General features: G+C 48.7%; 1 pseudogene and 5 gene segments (V, D, J or C); 5 read left to right on the forward strand and 1 right to left on the reverse strand.

Moving 5' to 3' along the window:
- Positions 1-229: 229 nt before the first annotated feature.
- LOC101114950 (T cell receptor beta variable 5-5-like) lies at positions 230-1,349 on the forward strand. The segment is given in 2 exon segments: positions 230-316; positions 449-1,349. Coding segments are annotated over 2 exon segments (453 nt in total).
- A 3,721-nt stretch (positions 1,350-5,070) lies between these two features.
- Positions 5,071-7,428, forward strand: LOC114114445 (T cell receptor beta variable 6-2-like). The segment is given in 3 exon segments: positions 5,071-5,216; positions 5,304-5,882; positions 7,382-7,428. Coding segments are annotated over 3 exon segments (675 nt in total).
- Positions 7,429-7,636: 208 nt separating this feature from the next.
- Positions 7,637-8,262, reverse strand: LOC105613885 (dynein light chain 1, cytoplasmic-like; annotated as a pseudogene).
- Positions 8,263-12,868: 4,606 nt separating this feature from the next.
- LOC114114557 (T cell receptor beta variable 6-2-like) lies at positions 12,869-13,438 on the forward strand. The segment is given in 2 exon segments: positions 12,869-13,002; positions 13,089-13,438. Coding segments are annotated over 2 exon segments (399 nt in total).
- A 4,290-nt stretch (positions 13,439-17,728) lies between these two features.
- Positions 17,729-19,156, forward strand: LOC101115704 (T cell receptor beta variable 5-6-like). The segment is given in 2 exon segments: positions 17,729-17,777; positions 18,762-19,156. Coding segments are annotated over 2 exon segments (444 nt in total).
- A 1,139-nt stretch (positions 19,157-20,295) lies between these two features.
- LOC121819450 (T cell receptor beta variable 5-1-like) lies at positions 20,296-23,752 on the forward strand. The segment is given in 4 exon segments: positions 20,296-20,429; positions 20,517-20,712; positions 22,559-22,653; positions 22,787-23,752. Coding segments are annotated over 3 exon segments (525 nt in total).
- Positions 23,753-26,051: the final 2,299 nt, after the last annotated feature.

A 26,051-nucleotide genomic window follows, 5' to 3' on the forward strand; every position in this document is an offset into this window, starting at 1 on the left:
ATATTGTGGACATATGGAGACATGGGGAGAATGCACACTTCACACCCACCCTTTGCTGAGCTGCTGTGCAGGACAGGGAAGGGCATAGAAGAGCCAGCCCTGGGTCCTCCCAAGGGGTCCAGGGGACAAGGGCAGCCTGCAGAGACAGAGAGCAGTGATGTCATAGGCAAATGCTCCAATCAGGGAACAGGAGGGTCAGCACTCTACACCACTCACCCCAGGAGCCTCTCCCCCAGCCAGCAGCAGTCTTGGGTTCCTGATGCTGCCATGGGCTCCAGACTCCTCTGCTGTGTGACTCTCTATCTCCTGGGAGCAGGTGAGTCCTGGACACAGTGTGGGAGCTTCTGAGATGTCTTTGCCTCTCTGGGATAGAAGCCTGGTGATGAGGGCTGCAGCAGGAGGCTTCCCCTGTGCTCTGCCCTTAGCTTCCTTGTCTCCTTCCCAACAGGCCTGGTGGATTCTGAAGTCACCCAGACCCCCAAATACCTGATCAAATCAAGAAAGGAGCAAGCGACTCTGAGATGTTCCCCTGAATCTGGACACCGCTCTGTGAACTGGTACCAACAAGCCCTGGGCCAGGGCCCCCGGTTCCTCGTTCAATATTACCGCGGACAACCTAGTGGAGAAGAAAACATGCCAGATCGATTCTCAGCAAAACAATTTAGTGACTTTCGCTCTGAGCTGAATTTGAGCTCCTTGGAGCTGACAGACTCAGCCGTGTATCTCTGTGCCAGCAGCCAAGACACAGCCTCGCATGATCAGTTGCCTCTGGGACAAAAACACTCCTGCCCCAGCTCAGGAAGTGGCCTTGAGGGTGTTGGCTGCCAGCCAGCCAGGCCCAGGCTCTGGTAGAGTGGACAGATTTTCCCAGACATTCTTTCCTTGCCGTGTTTTAATGCTCACAAAGATCATGCAAGATAAGTATTATTGTAATTGTTTATACACCCGAGGGTAACTGACTTGCCCAGGTCTCATACTTCATTACTGTCAGACAAGGAATCAGACTCAAGTCTCCTCAACACCTGTGGTCCTTGCCCCCCTTAGAACTGTCCCGCCATAGAACAAACATTTGTATACATGTTTTAAAAGAGTAGGTTCACATGGTTGTTAAGGCTGGTAAGTCCCAAAACTGGATACTGGCTGGTGGTACTGGAGACCCAGGGAGAGCTGAGTTTTAGTTCAAAAGCTGAAGAACTAATGGTCCAGTTTGAAGGCCGCCACCTGGACAATTGCCTCTTACTTGGGGAGGATCAGTCTCTCTGTTCTATTCATGTCTTCACTGGTTGGATGATGCTCACCAACACTATGAAAGGTCATCTGTTTACAATGCTACAATGTTAATCTAACCTCATATTAAAATCTACCTGTTTACATGTTAACCTCTTCTAACAGCATCCTCATATAACACCCAGAATAATGTTTAATTAAATATCTGTGGCATAGTCAAGGTGATACATTATAATAGCGTTACACCATGTTCCACTGCTCTATAACTACTTAATAAGCAGGAAGTCCCTGGCGCATAACAGCACTCTGGACTTCTTGATTCCCTTTGCTAAACTCTGACAGCCTCTTCTACCATTTCCTAGGTGCAAAGGTAGAAATGGACATATGTTACCTTGAAATCCTACAGTTGAGGATATCAGAAGTCACAGGAAAAATTCATTCATGCCTGATGAGTCATCACATGAAATTAACAAGAGTGTGTAATATATATGCCTCCTAGATATTTTAAAATGTGAATTATATGTGTGTGCTCAGTTGTGTCTGACTCTTTGCGACCCTATGCACTGTAGCCTGCCAGGCTCCTCTGTCTATGGGATTCCCCAGGCAAAATCCTGCAGTGGGTTTCCATTTCCCTCTCCAGGAGATCTTCCTGACCCAGGGGTCAAATCCACGTCTCCTCAATGGCAGGGGGATTCTTTACCACTGTGCCACCTGGGAAGCCCTATGCAGGCTTTTGGATCCCTGAGGCATCCACAACGCCGTAATCAAAACTTTGTGTATAACTTCACATTCATCCATCTGTATGCGGGATTCCAGGTCTACAGATTCAGCCAGTCAAATTGGGCAGTACCTTTAGTTCAGTACAGTCACTCAGTCGTGTCTGACTTCTGAGACCCCATGGACTGCAGCATGCCAGGCTTCCTTGTCCACCACCAATTCCCAGAGCTTGCTCAAACTCAAGTCCATGGAGTCAGTGATGCCATCCAACCATCTCATCCTCTGTCGTCCCCTTCTCCTCCCACCTTCAATCTCTCCCAGCATCAGGGTCTTTTCCAATGAGTCAGCTCTTCACATCTGGTGGCCAAAGTATTGGCGTTTCAGCTTCAGTCCTTCCAATGAATATTTAGGATTGATTTCCTTTAGGATTGACTGGTTTTATCTCCTTGCTGTCCAAGGGACTCTCAAGAGTCGTCTCCAACACCACAGCTCAAAAGCATCAATTCTTCGGCACTCAGCTTTCTTTATGGTCCAGCTCTCACATCCATACATGAGTAATGGAAAAACCATAGCTTTGACTAGACGGACCTTGGTTGGCAAAGTGATGGCTCTGCTTTTTAATATCCTGTCTAGGTTTGTCACTGCTTTTCTTCCAAGGAGCAAGAGTCTTCCAATTTCCCTTGGTAAGTATTTATTAAAACATCCACACATAAATGGACCCACTCAGTTCAAACCTGTGTTGTTCAAAGTTCATCTGTAAATACCATAAACATTACGCACTGTATAATGGACAGATCTGTGGTTTCAATCAACATATATAAATGTGCCATGCAAAATCCACCCTATTACAATAAAGAATATTTCCATTGCCAGAAAGTTTCTTCAGGCCCTTTCCCATGCCTCTCTCCTCCCCTGACTACCAACAATTTGATATCTGTTGCTAGAGATTTGTTTTACTCAGGCATCTTTTTACTGAAAATATAAGTTCTATACCCATTAAAGCAATTCCGTTTTAGGCAAGTGCAAAATATTGAAGAAAGTTAGGTGCTTCCGGAAAGTCTTATGGTTAAAGAAGTGCTTGAAACCATGTGAGTACCACATCCATGTCAGGGACTGTCCTATCTGGAGATGGATGGCTTGATGACACGACCATTAAAAGGTCATGCCAGCTGCTGCAAGCTACTTTGTGTAAAATTTATTTACTCACCTTCATAAATTTGTTCTCATGAACCCATTCCCTGAAATCATTTGATAATGATACTTTGACAAGAAGTCATCACTTCCCAGGAAATGATGTTGAGATTCCACGAGACACACACATAGCTAGGTTTCATCCTCACTCCGTGCCTTCTCCCCTGGCAAGACCGTGGGCACTAGGAATTTTGGTGAGAGACCATTCCATGTTGAGACACGGGTCCCCTTTGCTTCGACCATAAGTATCCAAGACACAGGCCTTGAGCTGGAAAGCCGCTCTTTCTCTTCTGGCATGGCCTGGGCATGAGTCTCCTGTGCTGGGTGCCCTGCTGTCTTCTGGAAGAAAGAAGTTCTGAGCTAGAGGTGGAACCACTCGTGGGCTTGCCAGACCCCAGGTCAAGTCTTGCTGCTGTGGTCATGAATTCAGACTCCTTTGCTGCTTCTGACTTTCGTTTCTATGCCTCTCTCTCCCAGGTGCCAGGAATGCAGCATTACCCAGACCCCAGACATGTGCTTGGGATCAAGGAAACCCAGAACATCAGGAGGTCATCACAGGTCCAAAACCATGTAACCAGGACCAGCTGCATAATTTGCAGGGCCCCTGTTTCAACTGTTGTTGAGTGTTTGAAGATCACAACAGCAGAGCATTGCATCAAGTAGGGGTCCTTCAAAGTCGGGGGTTATGTGTAACAGGGTAGTTTGGGGCTCTGTGATATCTGTTCATTAAGATCAGGCATGCTACATAAAGGCTTCCCTGGTGGCTCAGATGGTAAAGAGTCTGCAATGCAGGAGACCTGGTTTTGATCACTGGGTCAGGAAGATCCCTTGGAGAAGAAAACGGCAATCCACTCCAGTATTCTTGCCTGGAAAATCCCATGGACAGAGGAGCCTGGTGGGCTAGATCTAGTCCATGGGGTTGCAGAGTCGGACACGACTGAGCAACTAACACTTTCACTTTCGTCTATGCTACTTAGGGAGGAGGAGTTACTTTCATGGAATGTCTGTCTCAGATAAATAGGGAGCAGTTTCCGTTCGCCCCGAGTCTGCCACCTCCCCCAGTCCCTTCCGCATCTGTCTTCCTTTGTGCTCCCACGTCACCCACGGTGCAGAGCAACCATCTACTCTCCTAGAAGAAAGGTGGGTTACAGCCGTGCTGCTTCCCCCATTCAGACACGGGAAGCACGTGCTCTGCTGAACATGAAGGAGCTGTAGCCGCATTCAGCAGGTGCCCAGTCTATCCGCGAATTGGTAAGAAATAGACTCAAAGGATTCTTCAAATGTTGATGAGCCTGCCCCAAGGTTGGGGAACCAGATACCAGAAGAATCAGGTGGAAGAAACAAAAATAAATACAATTGCAGTCAGCTAAACAAAGTAGAAACGGACACTTGAAGGCATAAGTGGGACGCAAGAGTCATAAAGGGCAGCAGAAGGCTATAAGGACTTTTCCCCAAGAATCAAAACTAAGAGATCACATTACATATGCAAAGTAGAGAGCTAGTGGGAAGCTGCTGTACTGCACAGGGAGCTCAGCTCTTTGCTCTCTGAGGACCTAGAGGGGTCAAGTGCGGGGCTCAGAGGGAGGGAAGTTCAAGAGGGAGGGATATACGCATACTAACGGCTGAGTCACGTGGTGTACAGGAGAAACCAACACACTTTGCAAAGCAATTATACTCCAGTTAAATATGACTTTAAAAAGGCTACATAAATATGTGGATAAATAAGATGAATATAAGTTTAATGAAGAATTATCTCTGGAACAAAGTATACATAAAGTTGCAAACAGTTTACAGGTTACAACAACTTGTAAGGCTTATGCCTATTGAGCTGGATGGGTCTTCCTGTTGTGAACTGTTCACTTAGGTTCATTTCTGATTTGAGCCTCTGGGGAATGGGCGTGGCCCCCTGAGTGACAGGTTGGCTCTTGGGACCTGGCAGGGACAGTGACATCTCAGAAGGACTCCCTGAAGAGCCCCTCTCCCTCTCATCCACACTCAGCCCAGAGGGCCCTCTGCCCGCCCCGCCCCCGCCATGAGCCCCTGCCTCCTGGGCTGTGTGGTCTTCTGTCTCCTGCAGGCAGGTGAGTCCTGGGGGCGGGGGTACCCTTGGGGGTCCCAGCACTAAGCCTGTCCACTGTGACCGCAGCATCGGTCCTCCTTCTCCACAGGGGCAGTCCATGCTGGTGTCACTCAGGACCCCAGATTCCAGGTGGTGAGGAGAGGACAGAGGGTGACACTGAGATGCACTCAGGATCTGAAATATGATTATATGTACTGGTACCGACAAGACCCAGGACACGGGCTGAGGCTGATCCATTACTCAGATGGCCCTTCCACCACGGAAAAGGGAGACGTGCCCGACGGGTACAATGTCTCCAGACCAAGCACAGAGAACTTCCCTCTCACGCTGGAGTCTGCCAGCCGCTCCCAGACATCTGTGTACTTCTGCGCCAGCAGTTACTCCACAGCGCTGCAGGGTCACCTCCTCTCTGTGCAAAAAGGCAAGGCAGCCCCCTCGCTTGTGGGCTCCCAGCACCAGGAGCCTCAGGGCTCTGCTGCCACGTGCCTGCAGTGTGACCCTGAGTGTGTGGTCTGTGCGGGCCCGGACCTCACTCCAGGCCTTGCGGACATGTGTCCACCATCCATTGCTGTCTTTTCTCTGTATCGTCCCTATGAACCAGGATTTTCCCCAGCTCTGACTCCTAGTCATCACCTGAGCCTGAGACCTCCAGGAGAGAAGATTGTTGGTAAATTAGATAAAAATAGGCCCTCCTGTCTCACCTCAGGCAGCTCACTGCTGTCTCTCAGGAAGGTTCTCCCCCAGCCTGGCTCTCACACGCTCTCTTCTCTTGCCCACCTTTCCTGGGTGGGTAAATCATCCCTCTCCCCACCTCCCTGGCATCAGCTTCCTGGCCCTTTCTACTCCAGCCACACTGTTCTTCCTTCATCTGGGTCATGAAAGTGAATGTGAAATTCACTGAGTCATGTCTGACTCTTTACGACTCCATGGACTGTATAGTTCCTGGAATTCTCCAGGCCAGAACACTGGAGTGGGTAACCTTTCCCTTCTCCAGGGGATCTTCCCGACCCAAGAATCGAACCAGGGTCTCCCACATTGCAGGTGGATTCTTTACCAGCTGAGCCACAAGGGAAGCCCAAGAATACTGGAGTGGGTAGCCTATCCCTTCTCCAGGGGATCTTCCCAACCCAGGAATCGAACCAGGGTCTCCTGCATTGCACGCGGATTCTTTACCAACTAAGCTATGGTCACGTCCCTTCCCAAATCACAAGGTAGTTTTTAAAGTGGCCTGTCCATGTGGTCTGCTTTGAGCAAGCTGTCTGGAGTCATCAAAGAGAAACCAACTTCAATTAATTATCAATCATCCAAAACTCCGTGTGAGTCCATTGAAGGAAGACAGACTGGCTTTGTGTGTTCTTCCCCCACCCCCAACTTCCTTAGCATCTCACCTAACCTAGGCCAGGTTGGCCCACCTCCCTTATCAAAAATCTTTCAAAGTCAAAATATATCCTCCATTGCCTCATTATATCAAAATTTTACAAGTGCAGAAATAAATGAGTCCACATATACAAAACCTCTTTATAAAATGCCTTACCTAGAATTTGGTAATAAGCTTAATTTCAATAGGAAATCTGGAAATATATGCATCAGATTAATCAGAAGTAGTTATGGAATACATGTTTCCTGGCGGATTCACTTGAGATCTTCAGAGCATTTATTTTGTGGTCATGTATTTTCATCTTAGCTAACTACTGGCATTGTAGTGGTGCAAAATTACTTCCTTCTTAGTAAAAATGTCAGATCATCCAGTCCTTTACCTCCAGAGGATAAGAGTGGATTTGAGGATCAACCCTAATTCTGTCAGGCTGGGAAGACAGTAGATCAGGCGTGTGTATTTGTGTGTCTGTGTGCGTATCTGTGTGTAGAGGGGTTGCAGGTGGGGTTGTGGGGAATATCTATTCTTTTTTGTTTTAATTGTGTCTTTTAACGAAAGCTCCAACTCATATGTGAACACAGCTAGTTAAAGCACAGAACAGCAGGCTTGTAAGTTTAAATTCCTGCAGACTTTATAATCACAAGGAGCGCTGCTACTTAAGAGGTTTTTTCCTTTAAGACCACCTTTGATCTTTAGAGTATACTTTGGCCAGGCAGGGGAGGTGAAATGTCTAGAGCCCAACAAATTTCTCATTAGGCCAACTTTCTTACCAGCATATTTCCATTTTACAGCCATAGAAAGCTTAAAGGTGTTCCACGACACATTCATCATCTCTTGAGGCCCAAGGCCCAGAGCACTCTATAGCAGTTATCACAAAAGGAGCGCTTAAGGAAGGTACTTATCAGATTAGGAATAAGAGTTAGTCCAGTAGTTTCTCTGCCATGCCTCTCTCAACATGCACTTCTGAGTAGCATTCTTCCATGCACAGCAGAAGCAGGATGGGCAGGAATGAAATGCAGGAGGGCTGAATAGGCTAGTCTGTTACATCCCGCAGAAACTTCAAGGAATCACCCCACCAGCCCATCCAAGATAACTAACGAGGCCATCTTCAACTCTAGATTATTTGAACAAATGGTAATTAACACACCCTTCTCCGAAAGACTTCTTTCTTTAAAGGAATGGATTTTTAAAAGAAAAAAAAGAAAACATGTGGTAGAGAGGTATGGAATAGAAAAATGTAAGCCATTTTGCAGTACAGAGAATGCCCTGTACAAAACCCAATAAAGGAACAGAGACGGAGGTGTTCCCTTAGGCAGGGCTGAAGACTGCAGTCTCTGGTATTTGGACTTCAGGCTGCAGCCCTGGTTTTTGGATGGATCACCGGGTGTGTGGCACAGTCCATGCTTTTAACTGGATTTGAGCAGGAGATTGGCCACTTGGCCCAGGGAGAAGCAGATGAAGTCCTTGGTTTCACATGTCACATAACTACAGAAGTTCTTCCCTCGATGCAGTGCCAGATGGGGTGGTACTTCTTGTTAGACTCCTTGACGTGGGCCACGGTGGCCTTCTCTGTATTATACTTCTCCAGGGCCTGAGCAGCACACTCCAACGTGTCCCGTTGCATCTGCTCTGACATATCGGCATTCTTGATCACGGCCCTTCAGTCACACATGGCCACCAAGGAGCAGGGTCTGGCCTTGGTCTCCTGGGAAAGGTGCCGGCCAGGCTCACACCTGAAAGGAGAGGCCGTCACTACCTAAGCCATGGAGCATCTAAATTTCTGTTCTTGATTTAGACAGAAGGTGCAGATCCGGGAGACTGTGGACCGTTGGCCACTAGGAGGCACTGTGGGTCCATGGTAAGCAGGGTGTGCTGGGAGGGGTGAGAGTCACCCTGGAGAGGGCAGCTTAGGGGAACCTTGGCTACATGCCTGCATCAGGGAACAGGTTTGAGTTCCTGAGTGGTCCAGGGACACATGGAGTCAGCACAGACTCCTCACTGCCCAGGGGAGTGGGGACATGCCTGGAGCCTCAGGATGTGCCCAGGGATTCTCTCCTGGAGCACCATGGAGAGTGGAGGTGAGGGGATTAGTGTGGCTGGTGAGGGCAGGGTGATGAGTGTCTGGCAGGGACAGGAAGAGAAGAAAAAGCCATGTGATGGGCATATGGGGACCTGGGGACAGTGCTCACCTCACACCCACCCTTTGCTGAGGGGCTGTGCAAGACAGGGAAGGGCATAGAGGAGCCAGCCCTGGGTCCTGGCAAGGGGTCCAGTGGATCAGGAAATGGCCTGCAGAGACACAGAGCAGTGACGTCATAGGCAAACGCTCCAATCGGGGGAAACAGGAGGGTCAGCACTTTACACCACTCACCCCAGGAGCCCCGCCCCCAGCCAGCAGTGGTCTTGGGTTCCTGATGCTGCCATGGGCTCCAGGCTCCTCTGCTGTGTGACTGTCTGCCTCCTGGGAGCAGATGAGTCCTGGACACAGTGTGGGACTTTCTGAGATGTCTTTACCTCCCTGAGATAGAAGCCTGGCGATGAGGGCTGCAGCAGGAGGCTTCCCCTGTGCTCTGCCCTTACCTTCCTTGTCTCCTTCCCAACAGGCCTGGTGGATTCTGAAGTCACCCAGACCCCCAAATACCTGATCAAGTCAAGAAAGCAGCAAGCGACTCTGAGATGTTCCCCTGACTCTGGACACTTCTCCGTGTACTGGTACCAACAGGCCCTGGGCCAGGGCCCCCAGTTCCTCGTTCAGTATTACAACCAGAAAGTGAGCGGAGAAGCTCACCTCCCGGATCGATTCTCAGGAAAACAGTTCAGTGACTCTCGCTCTGAGCTGAACTTGACTTCCTTGGAGCTGATGGACTCCGCCGTGTATCTCTGTGCCAGCAGCCAAGACACAGCCCTGCATGATCAGGTGCCTCTGGTACAAAAACACTCCTGCCCCAGCTCAGGAAGTGGTCGCCAGGGTGTCAGTTGCCAGCCAGTGAGACCCAGACCCAGGTAGAACTGATAGACTTTCCCAGACATTCTTTCCTGGGTATGTTTTAATGCTCACAAAGATCATGCAAGATAAAGATTAGTTTAAGTGTGTATGCATCTGATGGGAAGTGACTTGCCCAGGTCTCATATTTCCTAACTGTCAGACAAGGAATCAGAATCTAGGCTGTCCTCAACACCTGTGTTCCCTGCTCCCCATCTTTTAAAGGAGTTTGCTCCACGTAGCTGTTACAGCTGACAAGTCCAAATCTGCAGGTTGGACTGGTGATACTAGAGGCTCAGGGAGAGCTGATGTTTAAATTCGAAGGCCCAAGAACTGACGGTCCAGTTTGAAGGCCATTAGCTGAACAGTTCTCTCTTACCTGGGGGAAGATCAGACTTTTCCTTCTATTCTTATCTTCACTGGTTGGATGAGGCCCACTAAGACTGCGGAATGGAAGATCATCTGTTTAAAATGTTAATCTAATCTAATGTTAAAATCTACCTATTTATATGTTAACCTCTTCCAAAAACACCCTCACTTAACATCCAGAATAAAATTTAATTAAATGTCTCTGCCACAGTCAAGGTGACACGTTCAAGTAGCCATCACACCGTGTTCCTGGGTTTCATAAGTATTTAATAAGCATGAAGTCCCTGGCACATAACAGGACTCTGGATTTCTTGATTCCCTTTGCTAACCTCTGACAGCCTCTTCTACCATTTCCTAGGTGCAAAGGTAGAGATGGACATGTTTTGCCTTGAAACCCTTTAATTGAGGACATCAGAAGTCCCAGTGAAAGGAAAATTATGCCTAATGATTCATTACATGAATTAAAAAGAGCTTGTAACATCTCACCTCAGATATTTTAAAATCACTTTTATTGATATTTGAACTGTAGTTTACAAGTAAACAATGTAGATTTTAGGGTCCCTGAGCCTCTTACAACCTTATAGTCTGGGGGCTTCCCTGACAGCTCAGTTGGTAAAGAATCCACCTGCAATGCAGAAGACCCCAGTTCGATTCCTGGGTCAGGAAGATCCACTGCAGAAGGAATAGGCTACCCACTTCAGTGTTCTTGGGCTTCCCTTGTGGCTCAGCTGGTAAAGAATCCACCTGCAATACAGGGGACCTGGGTTGGGAAGATCCCCTGGAGAAGGGAAAGGCTACCCTACCCACTCCAGTATTCTGGCCTGGAGAATTCAATAGACTGTATAGTCCATGGGATTGCAAAGAGTCGGACACAACTGAGTGACTTTCATTTGGACATTCAACAGTGTATCTGAGATTCCACATCCATGGATTCAACCAATCACAGCTGTTCAGTACCTTAGTACATATTTATTAAAATATCCACCCACAAGTGGACCCACTCAGTTCAAACTTGTGTTGTTCAAGGGTCAGGTGTATATTCACACTGTATAATGAAGAGATCTACAGTTTGATCAATATATATGTATATGCTGATGAAACATCTGTCCCTTTAAGACAGAGAACATTTTATCACCAGAAATTCCCTCAGGCCCCGTTCCCAGGACTCTCTCCTTCCCTGACAACCAAGAGTATGATTTCTGTTGCTGTAGATTTGTTTTGCTCATGTATCTTTTTAGTGAAAACATAATGTCTATACCCATCAGAACAATTCCTTTTTAGCCTGAAGCTAACTATGTAAGACAGTTAAGTGTTCCTGGAAAGTGTTATAATTAACAAAGTGCTTGAAACCATATAAGATACCATTTCCGTGTGATAGACAATCCTAACTGGGAATTAATGGTTTGATAAAATGACTATCAAAGGTCTTACCAGCTGGTACAGCTGTAAGATTTATTTACTCAATTTCATAGATTTTTTTTCTCATGAACCCTTTTTCTGAAATCATTTTATAATGATTTTTTGTTAATATTGTATGAGAAACAACATAGCAAGGCTTCAGATTCACGCATTGGGTCCTGGGCTGGCCAGACCACCAGCAGTAGTTGTATCAGTGAATGATTATTCCATGTCAGAGAAGGGTTCCTATGACTTGATCCCAAGGATTCAGGCCATAGGCCGTGAGCTGGAAAGACCCCTGGCTCCTGGCCTGGCCCGGGTATGACCCCCTTTACTGTGTGCTTCTGTCTCCTGGACCAGAGAAGTCCTGAGCACGTGTGTGGAACCCCTCGTGGGCTTGCCAGGCCCAGATTCAAGGCTAGTTGCTGTGGTTGTGACATGAGTTTCCTTCTTTGTTTCTCACTTGACTTTCAGTGTCTTTCTGTCCCAGGACCCAGGAGTAGTTAGTCACCCAGACAGTAGACGTGTGGTCATGCTAAAGGGAAACCGACCATCAGGAGGTCACAGCAGGTCTAAAATCATGTAACCAGGATCTGGTACACAATTTACACAGTCCATGGTTCAGAGACTATGAAGAATTTGAAGATCCCGACAGCAGAGCGTCGCTGTAGGTACAGGGTCCTTTTGAGTGTGGGGTTTGTGCAACAAGATAGACTAGGGCTCTAAGATATCAATTTATTAATGGCAGTCATGCTTCGCAGGGAAGTATTCCCATGGGGTGGATGTCTCACATAAAGTCAGAGCACTTTTCATTTATCCTGGAGTCCGGCACTTCACCCCAAATCCCTCTCATATATGTGGTCCTTTGTTTGAAAATGTCATCCGCGTTGAGCAACCAGCTTCTGGCCACAAAGACAGTTCTGTCTTAGGGCTGCGGTGGTTCCACTTGCTGTGTCCCCTCCCTGCGCCCTCAGACTCGGAAAGCACATACTTTGGCGAACGTGAAGGCGCTGTACCTGCATTTGGCCGATGTCCTGTCTGTTAGTGAACTGAGAAGAAACAGAGCCAAACGATTTCTCAAATACTGATGAGTCTGCCCTGCCGTTAAGGAACCAGACGCCAAAGAATCATTGTAGATGAGAGGACAGGAGCAGGACTCTGGTCAATTGAGCAAAGCAGAAACAACACTTGAGGGAGAATTTGGGATGCATGGGTCATAAAGGACAGCAGGAAGCCCTAAGGATGTCCTCTGAGATTCAAAACTATAGAAATATGTAGACAAATATGCTAATATACAAATTAAGGAATTATCTCCCGAGTGAAATATATATAAAGGTACAAACTACTCTAAGGAAAGGTTACAACACTTTGTAAGACTTACATCTGTTCAGACCATGTCCAAGCAATCTGTCCAAGCCATCTCCTTGTTCTAAGCTACTGATTTAGAATCAACTTTGATTTGAGCCTCTAGGGGAAGGGGTGTGGCCTCCTGAGTGACAGGTTGGCTCTGGGGCCTGGCAGGGACAGTGACATCTCAGAAGGACTCCCTGGAGAACCCTCTCCCTCTCATCCACACTCAGCCCAGAGGGCCCTCCACCCGCCCCACCCCCGCCATGAGCCCCTGCCTCCTGGGCTGTGTGGTCTTCTGTCTCCTGCAGGCAGGTGAGTCCTGGGGGCAGGGTCCCCTTCAGGGTGCCAGCACTAAGTCTGTCCGCTGTGACTGCAGCATCGGTCCTCCTTCTCCACAGGGGTCGTCCATGCTGGTGTCACTCAGGACCCCAGATTCCAGGTGGTGAAGACAGGACAAAGGGCTACACTTAATTGTACTCAGGATCTGGGTCATAACTATATGTACTGGTACCGACAAGACCCAGGACACGGGCTGAGGCTGATCCATTATTCAGCTGGACCTCCCACCACGCAGCAAGGAGACGTGCCCGAGGGCTACAGCATCTCCAGACCAAGCAAAGAGAACTTCCCTCTCACGCTGGAGTCCGCCAACCCCTCCCAGACATCTGTGTACTTCTGCACCAGCAGTTACTCCACAGCGCTGCACGGCCACCTCCTTTCTGTGCAAAAAGACAGGGGATCCAAGTGAAAGCTCCTAGCACCGGGAGCCTCAGGGCTTGGTTAGCCATGTGCCTGCAGCGTGACCCTAGGTGTGTGGACTGCTGCTGCTGCTGCTAAGTCGCTTCAGTCGTGTCCGACTCTGTGCGACCCCATAGATGGTAGTCCACCAGGCTCCCCGTCCCTGGGATTCTCCAGGCAAGAACACTGGAGTGGGCTGCCATTTTCTTCTCCAATGCGTGAAAGTGAAAGTAAAGTCTCTCAGTCATGTCTGACTCTTTGCGACCCCATGGACTGCAACCCATCAGGCTCCTCTGTCCATGGGATTTTCCAGGCAAGAGTACTGGAGTGGGGTGCCATTGCCTTCTCCCAGGTGTGTGGACTAGGTTGACCCAAACCTCACTCAGGGACTCTGAGACATGTGTTCACCATCCATCTCTGTCTTTTCCCTGCATCCTCCCTGTGAACCAAGAAAATGCTTCTCCAGCTCTGACTGCTAGTCCTCACCTGAGCCTAGACCTCCAGGAGGGAAGGTGGCTGGTAAACTAGATGAAAACAGATCCTCTTGTCTCACGTCAATGCTGTCTCTCTGGAAGGCTCTCCCCGACTGGCTCTCACGTGGTCTCCGCTCTTGCCCACCTTTCTTGGGTGGGCAGGACGTTCCTCTCCTCACCTCCCTGGCCCCCTCTACCACACCCATGCTGCTCCTCCCTCAACCGGGTCATGTCCCTTCCCAAGTCACACGGAAGCTTTTAAAGTGCCCTCTGCACATGGTCTGCTTTGAGCAAGCTGTCTGGAGTCATCAAAGAGAAATCAGCTTCAGTTAGTTATCAATTATCCGAATCTCATGTGAGTCCATCTGAAGGAGACACTGGCTTTGTGTGTTCATCCTCCCGCCCCCGACTTCCTCAGCATCTCACCTAACCTCGGCCAGCTTGGCACCACCTTCCTCATCAAAATCTTCTCAAAGTCAAAATACATCTTCCATTGCCCCATTATATCAAGATTTTATAAGTGTAGAAATATATGAGTTCATATATATAAAAGCTCTTTATAAAATGTATTAACTAGAATTTGGAAATGCTTAATTTATACAAGAAATCTGGAAATATATGTATCTGATTAATCAGAGGTAGGTATGGAATACAGGTTTCCAGGCATATTCATGTGAGATCCTCAGAGTGTTTATTTTATGGTGATTATTTCCATCTTAGCTAAGTACCGTCTTTGCAGTTATACAGCAATTTTTTCCTTCTCAGTGAAACTGTTGGATCATTGAGTCTTCAACTTCCAGAGGCTCAGAGTAGATCTGAAGATCAACCCTAATTCAGCCAGGATGGGAAGGCAGTAGAACACTAGAGTGTGTGTGAGTGTGTGTGAGTGTGCGTGTATGTGAGTGTGTGTGTGTGAGTGTGAGTGTGTGTGTGAGTGTGTGTGTGTGTGTGTATTAAGCTTGTGGGGGTTCTGTACCCCTGCTTTAGACAGAGGATGCAAATCCATGAGACTGTGAACCACTGGCCACCAGGAGGCACTGTGGGCCCATATAACCAGGGTGTGCTGGGAGGGGTTGAGGGTCCCCCAGGAGGGCAGCTTTAGGGAACCTTAACTACATGGCTGTGTCAGGGAACAGGCTTGAGTTCCCTGAGTGATCTTGGGACACATGGAGCCAACACAGACTCCTCAGTGCCGGGGAAGCGGGGATGTGCCTAGAGCTTTGGGATGGGACCTGCAGAGGGGCCCTGCAGGGGGGCCTGCAAGGGAAGTGGAGGGTGAGGGGTTTGGGTGGCTGCTGAGAGCTTGGAGACCAGTGTCAGGAAGGAGCAGAGAGAGGACAACAAGCCATATTGTGGACATATGGAGACATGGGGAGAGTGCACACTTCAAACCCACCCTTTGCTGAGGGGCTGTCAGGACAGGGAAGGGCATAGAGGAGCCAGCCCTGGGTCCTGCCAAGGGGTCCAGAGGACAAGGGCAGCCTGATAGACACAGAGCAGTGATGTCATAGGCAAATTATCCAATCAGGGAACGGGGAAGGTCAGTGCTTTCACCACACACCCCAGGAGACCTGCCTCCAGCTAATGGTAGTCTTGGATTCCTGATACTGCCATGGGCTCCAGGCTCCTCTGCTGTGTGACTCTGTGCCTCCTGGGAGCAGGTGAGTCCTGGACACAGTGTGGGAGTTTCTGAGATGTCTTTGCCTCCCTGAGATAGAAGCCTGGTGAAGAGGGTTGCAAGAGGAGGTTTCCCCTGTGCTCTGCCCTTAGCTTCCTTGTCTGCTCCCTAACAGGCCTGGTGGATTCTGAAGTCACTCAGACTCCCAAATACCTGATCAAATCGAGACAACAGCAAGTGACTCTGAGATGTTCCCCTGAATCTGCACACTGCTCTGTGTACTGGTACCAATAGGCCCTGGGCCAGGGCCCCCAATTCCTTGTTCAGTATTACAACAGGGAAATGATACAAAAGGAAAGATATCAGATCGATTCTCAGGAAAACAGTTCAGTGACTTTCACTCTGAGATGAACTTGACTTCCTTGGAGCTGAGACTCAGCTGTGTATCTCTGTGCCAGCAGCCAAGACACAGCCCTCCATGATCAGGTGCCTCTGGGCCAAAAACACTCCTGCCCCAGCTCAGGAAGTGGTAGTGAGTGGTGGTGAGTGTGTCGACTGCCTGCCTGGCTGGCCCAGGCCAGGCAGAGTGGACAGTCTTCCCCAGATATTCATTTCTTGATATGTTTTAATGCTCACAAAGATCATGCAAAGTAAGTATTATTTTAACTGTTTATACATCTGAGTGAACATGATTTGCCCAGATCTCATACTTCATATTGTTATCGCAAGGACTCTGACTCAAGTCTGTTTTCAACACTTGTGTTCTCTTTTCCCCAATGAAACTGTCTCCCTACAGAACAAATTAGATATGCATGTGGGTTACGTGAAACAAGATAGAATCTGGGGCTCTATGATATAAATTGTTATTCATGAATGGCAGCCACGGATCACAAGGAGGTATTCCCATGGGTGGAATGTCTCAAATAAAAACAGCATTTTCATTACCCTGGCGTCTGCACCTCCCTCCATGTCCCTCCTAAGCCTGCATTCCTTTGTGTCAATACGCCATCCTGTGCTGGGCAACCAGCTTCTCTCCACCCAGAAAGGTGAGTCACAGGCCTGAGGGGGCTCTGCTTGCTCCCTGCCTCAACATGGGAGGCCCTGGATCCTGTGAACATGAAGGAATTTACCTGCTCTGGCCAGTGGACTGTCTTGTCAGTGAATTGATAAGAAATAGACCAAACAAGTCCTCAAGTCTTGATGAGCTTGCGATGATGTTGGGAACAGATACCTGGATAAACATGGTGGGTGGAGGGACATTCTCAGGTCTGCAGTCAAGTAAACCGGAAGTGGGCCTTGAAGTCCTATTGGGACACATGAGTCATAAGGGCAACAGGAAGCCAGAAGAATTTCTGCAAGACTGAAGACTACAGAAATATGTGCATATATAAAAGTAATAAATATATTAATGAAACAATAAAAAAAATTATCTGTGGACTAGAACATACAAAAAATTTAACCAGTTTTACATAAAGGTTACAGCAACTTGTAAGGCAACTGTTCACTCAGGTTTGATAGCTTACGTTGAAAGGTGGCGGATTCATGATCTCCAAAAAGATTTACCTTTGGGGCCAGGGACCAGTCTTCAACACCCAAGAGCTTCAACACCCAATACACAAAGTAGCCGAGTATAAAAAGGGACATTTTAGGAAAGCTTCTCTCATAGACACCAGGAGGGGAGGGAGAGCACCCCCACTTGCTAGTCTAATCAAGATCTTATGTATTTCATCGGACCCACTCACAACATACATCTTAAATTAATAAGATTAGAACTGACAACAGAAAGATCTCACCAAACTCACTTCCACAATATACATCTTAAGATAAAAAAGATTAGTCAGAAGGTTCTTGTTAAGGAGAAACATGTTCTTGAGCAAGATACTATGCTATATTGACTAAACAAAGCAATGTAAAGAAAATGTTTATCCCTTTCTCCTTGAGAGCCCTGGACCCCTTTTGCCTTCTCGAGGACTCTGGAACCCTTTCTCCTCGGGGACCTGGACTTCTTATCAATTGGCCGAGGGATTGACTCTCTCAGGTTCATCTTTGATTTGAGCCTCTGGGGGAAGAGGCGTGGCCCCTGAGTGACAGGTTGGCTCTGGGACCTGGCAGGGGCAGTGACATCTCAGAGAGAGAGCCCCTCTGGAGAGCCCCTCTCCCCTCTCATCCACACTCAGCCCAGAGGGCCTCAGCCCATCCCGCCCCCGCCATGAGCCCCTGCCTCCTGGGCTGTGTGGTCTTCTGTCTCCTGCTGGCAGGTGAGTCCTGGGGGACAGGGTCCCCGTCGGGGTCCCAGCACTAAGCATGTCCTCTGTGACTGCAGCATCGGTCCTCCTTCCACAGGGGCGGGCCATGCTGGTGTCACTCAGGACCCCAGATTCCAGGTCGTGAGGACAGGACAGAGGGCAACACTGACATGTACTCAGGATCTGGGTCATGACCGTGTGTACTGGTACCAACTGCCACTTGGAGGCACTGTTCCATAATAAGCAGAGTGTGCTGGGAGGGTGTGAGAGTCACTCTGGGGAGGGCAGCTTAACAGAACCTTGTCTATATCATGCCTGCCTCTGGGAGCAGGTCTGAATTCCCTGAGTGGTCCTGGGACACATGGAGCCAGCACAGACTCCTCACTGCTCAGGGAACTGGGGACCTGCCTGGGACCATGGGATGAACACAGAGGGTCATGACCTAACTCAGCACGGGAAGCGGAATGGTGAAGGGGTTGGGGTGACTGGTGAGGGCCTGGTGGCTGGTGATGAGTGTCAGGCAGGGTCGGGCAGAGAAGAACAAGGCATGTTGTGTGCATATGGGACAAGGGGATGAAGCTCACCTCACAGCCAGGCTTGCTGAGGGGCTGTCAGGACAGGGAAGGGCATAGAGGACCCAGCCCTGCGTATTGGTAAGGGGTCCAATGGACAAGGGCAGCCTGATAGACACAGCAGTGACGTCATAGGCAAATGCTCCAATCAGGGAAGCAGGACCTTCAGCACTTTACACCACTCACTCCAGGAGACCCGCCCCCAGCCAGTAGTGGTCTTGGGTTCCTGATGCTGCCATGGGCTCCAGGCTCCTCTGCTGCATGACTCTCTGCCTCCTGGGAGCAGGTGAGTCCTGGACACAGTGTGGGAGCTTCTGAGATGACTTTGCTTTTGCCATCCCCAAAACGCAAGACTCCTGGAAAGTGCTGCAGCAGGAGGCTTCCCCTGTTCTCTCCTCTCTATTTCCTTGTCTCTTCCCAACAGGCCTGGTGGATTCTGAAGTCACCCAGACCCCAAAATTCCTGACCAAATCAAGAAAACAGCAAGTGACACTGAGATGTTCCCCTGAATCTGGACACCGCTCTGTGTACTGGTTCCAACAGGCCCTGGGCCAGGGCCCCCAGTTCCTCGTTCAGTATTTTGATGGAAAAGTGTATCAAAGAGGAAACATGTCAGATCGATTCTCAGGTCAACAGTCAGGCTCGGAGTTGAACTTGACCTCCTTGGAGCTGATGGACTCTGCTCTGTATCTCTGTGCCAGCAGCCCAGACACAGCCCTGCATGATCAGGTGCCTCTGGGACAAAAACAGTCCTGCCCCAGCTCAGGAAGTGGTGGTGAGCGTGTCGACTGCCAGTGTGCCAAGCCCAGTCTCTGGTAGAGAAATAGATTTTCCCAGACATTCATTTCTTGATATGTTTTAATGCTGAGTTGGTGATGGACAGGGAGGCCTGGCATGCTGCAATTCATGGGGTCGCAAAGAGTCGGACACAACTGAGCGACTGAACTGAAATGGACTGAACTGAAATGACCTGAACTGAATTGAAGATCATGCGAGATAAGTATTATTTCAACTGTTTATATATCTGAGGGGATTTGAATTGCCCAGATCTCATACTTCATGACTGTTACAGCTAGGATTGCAGCTCAAGTTTCCTCTCAACACCTGTGGTTCCTTTCCTCATGGAACCGTCTCCATACAGAGCAAGTTACATATACGTGTTGTGTTATGTGTAACAAGATACAGTTTGGGGCTCTGTGATATGAAATGTTACTCAGTGAATGGCAGCCACGCATCACAAGGAGGTATTCCCATGAAAAGAATGTCTCAGATAAAAAAAAAAGCACATTTTTCACTTACCCTGATGTGTGCCACGTCTCACCACTGTTGCTCCTAAGTCTGCATTACTTTCTGCCAATCCGTCGTCCTGTGCTGGGCAACCAGCTTCTCTCCTCCCAGAAAGGTGGGTCACAGGCCTGAGGCCTCTCCCGACATGGGAAGCGGGGGCTCCTGTGAACATGAAGGAGCTGTACCTGCCTTTGGCTGGTGGACTGTCTGTCAGTGAGTTGATAAGAACAGATCCAAACAATTCCTCAAATGCTGATGAGCCTTCAATGAGGTTGGCAGCAGAAACCTGGAGAAACATGGTAGGTGGAAGGCCATTCTCAGGGCTGCGATCAGTTAAAGCAGAAATGGGCCTTGAAGTCCTACTGGGACTCCTATCATGAAGGAGAGCAGGAAGCTAGAGGGAATTTCCCAAGATGCAGAGCTATAGAAATATGTAGACAAATTAAAGTAATACACACATTTACCAAGAATTGTCTCTGGAATAAAGTATAGATAAAATCGCAAACTGTTTACAGAAAGGTTACAATAACTTGTAAGGCTCAAGTCCATTAATCTGGATGGGTCTCCCTGTTGTGAACTGTTCACTCAGGTTCATTTCTGGTTTGACCCTCTAGGAGAAGGGGCGTGGCCACCTGAGTGATAGGTTGGCTGTGGGGCCTGGCAGGGACAGTGACATCTCAGAAGGACTCCCTGGAGAGCCCCTTTCCCTCTCATCCACACTCACCCAGAGGGCCCTCCACCCGCCCCGCACCCGCCATGAGCCCCTGCCTCCTGGACTGTGTGGTCTTCCGTCTCCTGCAGAGAGGTGAGTCCTGGGGGGCAGGGTCCCCTTCGGGGTCCCAGCACTAAGCCTGTCTGATGTGACAGCAGCATTGGTCCTCCTTCTCTGCAGGGGCGGTCCATGCTCGTGTCACTCAGGACCCCAGATTCCAGGTGGTAAGGACAGGACAGAGGGCAACACTGACATGTACTCAGGATCTGGGTCATGACCGCATGTACTAGTACCGACAAGACCTGGGACACGGGCTGAGGCTGATCCATTACTCAGCTGGTATGCACACTAGCAAGCCAGGAGGCGTGCCCGACAGGTACAGCGCCTCTAGATCAAACACAGAGACCTTCTCTCTCACGCTGGAGTCTGCCAACCACTCTCAGACATCTGCGTACTTCTGTGCCAGCAGTTACTCCACGGCGCTGCACAGCCACCTGCTCTCTGTTGAAAAAGACAAGGGGCCCACATGCAGGATCCTAGCACTGGGAACCTAATGCCCTGGGGACCACGTGCCAGCACTGTGACCCTGATATGTGACCTGGACAGGCCTGCATCTGACCCCAGGGACTCGGAGACACATGTCCACCATTAGGCTCTGTCTTTCCTCTGCATCCTCCCTGGATGCAGTTCGGAATGCACCCAGTTCTAACTAGTTCTGACTCTTCCTCATCAGCTTAAGACCTCCGGAAGGGAAGAATATTAGTAAATTAGATATATCTAGACCCTCTTGTCTCTCCATGGCACCTCATTGCTGTCTGTCTGGAAGTTTCTCCCACAGCCTAGCTCTCAAGTGCTCCCTGCTCTTGCCCTCCAGAGGGGCGGGTCTTTCCTCCTTTACTGCCTTGGCCTCACTCCCCTGCCCTCTCTGCTCCAGACACACTGCTCTGCCCTCATCTGGGTCAAGTGCATTCCCATGACACAGGGAACTTTGTAACTACGTGTAAGCGGTCGTGTTTCAGCAAGCTCTTGGGGTCATCAAAGAGAAAACAACCTCAATTAATTAGAAACCATCCAAAATCCCTTGGGAGTCCATTCCCAGGAGGAGAGACAGGCTGGGTGTGTGTGTTCTCCTTCCCTGCCCCTCTTTCTTAGTATCTCAATTAACCTGGACCAGATTTCTATCATTTCCCTCAGAGAAATCTTCTCAAAGTCAAAATTTTCCTCCATGGTATCTTATTATATGAAGATTTTACAAGTTCATAGGAAATAAATAGGTTAATACACATTTAATAGGAAATCTGAAAATATATGCCTCTGATTAATCAGAAATAGCTATGAAGACATGTTTGCAGGCAGATTCACTTGAGATCCTCTGAGCATTTATTTTATGACATATATTTCCATCTTTAGCTAACTACCATCATTGTACTGGTGAAGCAATTATTTCCTTGCTTATAATTCCTTCCTATAGGAAAACGGTCAGATCATACAGTCTTCTACCTCCAGAGCCTAAGAGTGGATTTGAAAATCAACCCTAATCAGCCAGTCTAGGAAGACAGTAGAACAGATATGTGTGTGTGTGGCTGTGTGTGTGTGTGTGTGTGTGTGTGTGTGTGTGTTCAGGGTGTGGGATTTTTGAAACCTTGCTTCAAACAGAGGCTGCAAATCCATGAGGCCATGGATCTTTGGGCACAGGAGGCACTGTGTTTCCGTGGTGAGCAGGCTGCCCTGGGATGGGGTGAGAGTCGCCCTGGGGAGGGCAGCTTAAGGGAACCTTGGCTACATGCCTGCACCTGGGAGCAGGTTTGAGTTCCCTGAGTGGTCCTGGGACACATGTAGCCAGCATAGACTCCTCTGCTCAGGGAAGAGGGGTCCTGCCTGGAGCTTCAGGATGTGCCCAGGGGCCCATCCCCTGGAGCAGCATGGGGAGGGGAGGGTGAGAAGTTGGTGTATCTGGTGAGGGCTGGGAGATGAGTGTCAGGCAGGGTCAGACAGAGCAGAACAAGAGTGTGTGGACACATGCGACCAGGGGACGAAGCTCACCTCACACCCATCCTTGCTGAGGGCTGTCAGGACAGGGAAGGGCACAGAGGAGCCAGCCCTGGATCCTGCCAAGGGGTCCAGTGGACAGGGGCAGCCTGCAGAGACACAGAGCAGTGATGTCATAGGCAAAAGCTCCAATCAGGGAAGCAGGAGGGTCAGCACTTACCCTCTCATCCTAGGAGCCCCGCCCCCAGCCAGCAGCAGTCCTGGGTTCCTGATGCTGCCATGGGCTCCAGGCTCCTCTGCTGTGTGACTCTCTGCCTCCTGGGAGCAGGTGAGTCCTGCACACAGTGTAGAAGCCTCTGAGATGTCTTTGCCTCCCTGGGATAGAAGCCTGGTGATGAGGGCTGCAACAGGAGGCCTCCCTGTGCTCTGCCCTCAGCTTCCTTCTGTCTCCTTCCCAACAGGCCTGGTGGATTCTGAGGTCACCCAGACCCCCAAATACCTGATCAAATCAAGAAAGCAGCAAGGGATTCTGAGATGTTCCCCTGAATCTGGACACCTCTATGTATCCTGGTACCAACAGGCCCTGGGACAGGGCCCCCAGTTCCTTGTTCAATATTATGATGGGAAAGTGCGTACAAAAGGAAACATGCCAGGTCGATTCTCAGGTGAACAGTTCAGTGACTCTCACTCTCAGATGAACCTGAGCTCCTTGGAGCTGTCGGACTCAGCCGTGTATCTCTGTGCCAGCAGCCAAGACACAGCCCTGCATGATCAGGTGCCTCTGGTACAAAAACATCCCTGCCCCAACTCAGGAAGTGGCTGTGAGGGTGACTGCCTCCCTTTCAGGCCTACATAGATCCGATAGACTCTCCCAGACATTCTTCCTCTGCTGTGTTTTAATGCTTCCAAAGATCATGCTAGGTAAGTATTATTTTACCTGTTTATACATCTGACGGGAACTGATTGTCCACATCTTATATGTCATTACTTTCAGAGTAAGGAATTTGATTCACGCCTGTCCTCATTACCTGTGGTCTTTGTCCCCATAAAACTTTCCCCCACATAGAATAAATAATACACATAAATACACACACACACACACGCACACACATGTGCATGTTTTAAAGCAGTTGGCTCACATAGTTGTTAAGACTGGTAAGTCGAAAAGCTGCAAGCTGGTCTGGTGCTACTAGAGACTGAGGGGGAGCTAATGTTTAAGCTCAAAAGTAGAAGAACTAATGGTCCAGTGTGAAGGCCATCGGCTGACAATTCTCTCTTACTTGGAGGAGGATCAGCATTTTCGTCTATTCATCTCTTCACCTGGTTTCATGAAGGCCACCAACATTATGGAGGGTTGTCTGCTTTATGAATTAAAATGTTAATCTAATCTGTTATTAAAATATACCTATTCACATTTTGAAAGTGAAGTCGCTCAGTCGTGTCTGACTCTTTGTGACTCCATGGACTGTAGTCCACAAGGCTCCTCCATCTGTGGAATTTTCTAGGCAAGAGTACTGGAGTGGGTTGCCATTTCCTTCTCCAGGGATCTTCCCGACCCAGGGATTGAACCCGGGTCTCCCACATTGCAGACAGACGCTTTACCATCTAAGCGAAAAAATATCCCTCTTTGGAGCACCCAAAGAATAAAGCTAAATATCCAAGGCAGAGTCAAGGTGACATACTGCATTAGTCAGGACAGCATCTTTCAGGGTTGCACAAGAATTTAATAAGCATGAACTCCCTGTCAAGTAACAGGACTTTGGATTTCTTGACTCCATTTGCTAATCTCTGACAGCCTCCTCTAGTGCTTCCTAGGTGCGAAAGTAGATATGGACACATTTTGACTTCAAACCCTATACTTGAGGACTTCAGATGTCAGAGGAAAGAAAGTAATTATGCTTGCTGGTTCCATACATGAGATAAACAGAGCATGTAACTTACCCTCAGGCATTTTTACATCAACTTTATTGGCATGTGAATTATAGTTAACATTTGAATAATGTGAAGTCTGGGGGCCCTGAACCAGCCTTAACCCTGCTGTAAAACTTTGTTTAAAAGTCAGTCAACCCTGTTTGTGATTTCACATCCACAGATTCAACCAGCCACAATTGTGTGGTACTGTGAAAAGTGAAAGTGAAAGTGAAAGTCACTCAATCATGTCTGACTCTTTGCCACCCCATGGACTGTACAGTCCATGAAATATAAATTCTCTCCAGGCCAGAATACTGGAGTGGGTAGCCTTTCCCTTCTCCAGCAGATCTTCCCAACCCAGGGATCCCACTCAGGTCTCTCCCACTGCAAGCAGATTCTTTACCAGGTGAACAACAAGGTCTGTGATTAGTATCCATTAAAAATTCCACACAAAACTGGACCCATGAAATTCAAAAGAGTGTGGTCCAAGGGATCTGCTGTATATACAATAACATTACATACTGTATATTGAACAGATGAATGGTTTTGATCAATCCATAGGTATGTGCCCATGGAATATTCACCTATAATGACTGAGAACATTTCGTCACCAAAACTTCTCTGAGGCCCCATCCCAGGCCTGTCTCCTTCCCTGACAACCAACAGTATGATTTCTGTTGCTGTCATTTTTTTTAAGTCCTCTTTAGCCCAGAGCTAAATATTTAAGCGATTGCTCCTGGAAAGTATTGTGGGTAAGAAGTTCTTGAAAGCATGTGAGCACCATATCTATGTCAGGGACTATCCTATCTGGAGATGGATGGTTTGGAAAATGACCATCCAAAGGTCTTCCCTGCTGCTACAGGCTTTCTTTTTTTCTTTAGTTAGATATGTACTTTCATAAATTTCTCTTCTCGTGCACACATTATCTGAAATCATTTTATGATGCTATTTGACAGGAGGTCCTCAATTCTTAGGAAAGCACTTTGAGCTCCCATGTGACACACACAGCAAGGCTTCCTGCTCACAAACTGGGTGCTGGGACTGAGCAGGCAACCAGCAGCAGCGATTTTGTTGAGAGATCATTTCATGTCAGGAGAAGGCTTGCCTTTGATTTGACCCCAGAGACCAAGTCACAGGAGTTGAACTGAAAAGTCCCCCTTTCTTAGGGGCCGGGCCTGGGCACTAGTATCCTGCGCTGTGGGTCCCACTGTCTCTTGGACCAGAGACATTCTGAGCACAGGTATGGATCCCGTGGACTTGCCAGGCCTTGATTCCAGGCTTTTTTGTGGCTACAACATCAGACTCATTTATTTCTTCTGACTTTAGTTTCTGTGTTTTTGTCTCTGAGGCCCCAGGAATGGTGAGGCCCCAGGAATGGTTAGTCCCCAAGACCCCAGACGTGCAATCGGGTTCCATGGAAACCAGCTCATCAGGAGGTCACCAGGGTCCCCCACTCATGACCAGAGCATGATATTCAGGTTCAGAAATTATTGAGAATTTGAAAACCCCAGCAGCAGAGCAAGGCGGCTAGTGCAGGGTCCTTCTAAATGTGAGGTTTGTGCGTGTGATACAGTCTAGGGCTCTAGGATATCGGTTACTGAATGGCAGCCACGCTTCACAAGGAAGTACCCCCATGCAATGGATGTCTCATGTAAAATCGGAGCATTTTTCCTTTACCCCAGGGTCAGCCATCTCTCCCGACATCCCTCCCACGTCTGTTCTCCTTTGTGCCAAAATGTCATTCGTGGTGCTGGGCAACCAGCTTCTCTCCTCAAAGCAAAGCGGGTCACAGGCTTGAGGCGGTTCGGCTTGCTT

The sequence above is a fragment of the Ovis aries genome, chromosome 4 (assembly GCF_016772045.2).
Source record: "Ovis aries strain OAR_USU_Benz2616 breed Rambouillet chromosome 4, ARS-UI_Ramb_v3.0, whole genome shotgun sequence".
Classification (NCBI taxonomy): Eukaryota; Metazoa; Chordata; class Mammalia; order Artiodactyla; family Bovidae; genus Ovis; species Ovis aries.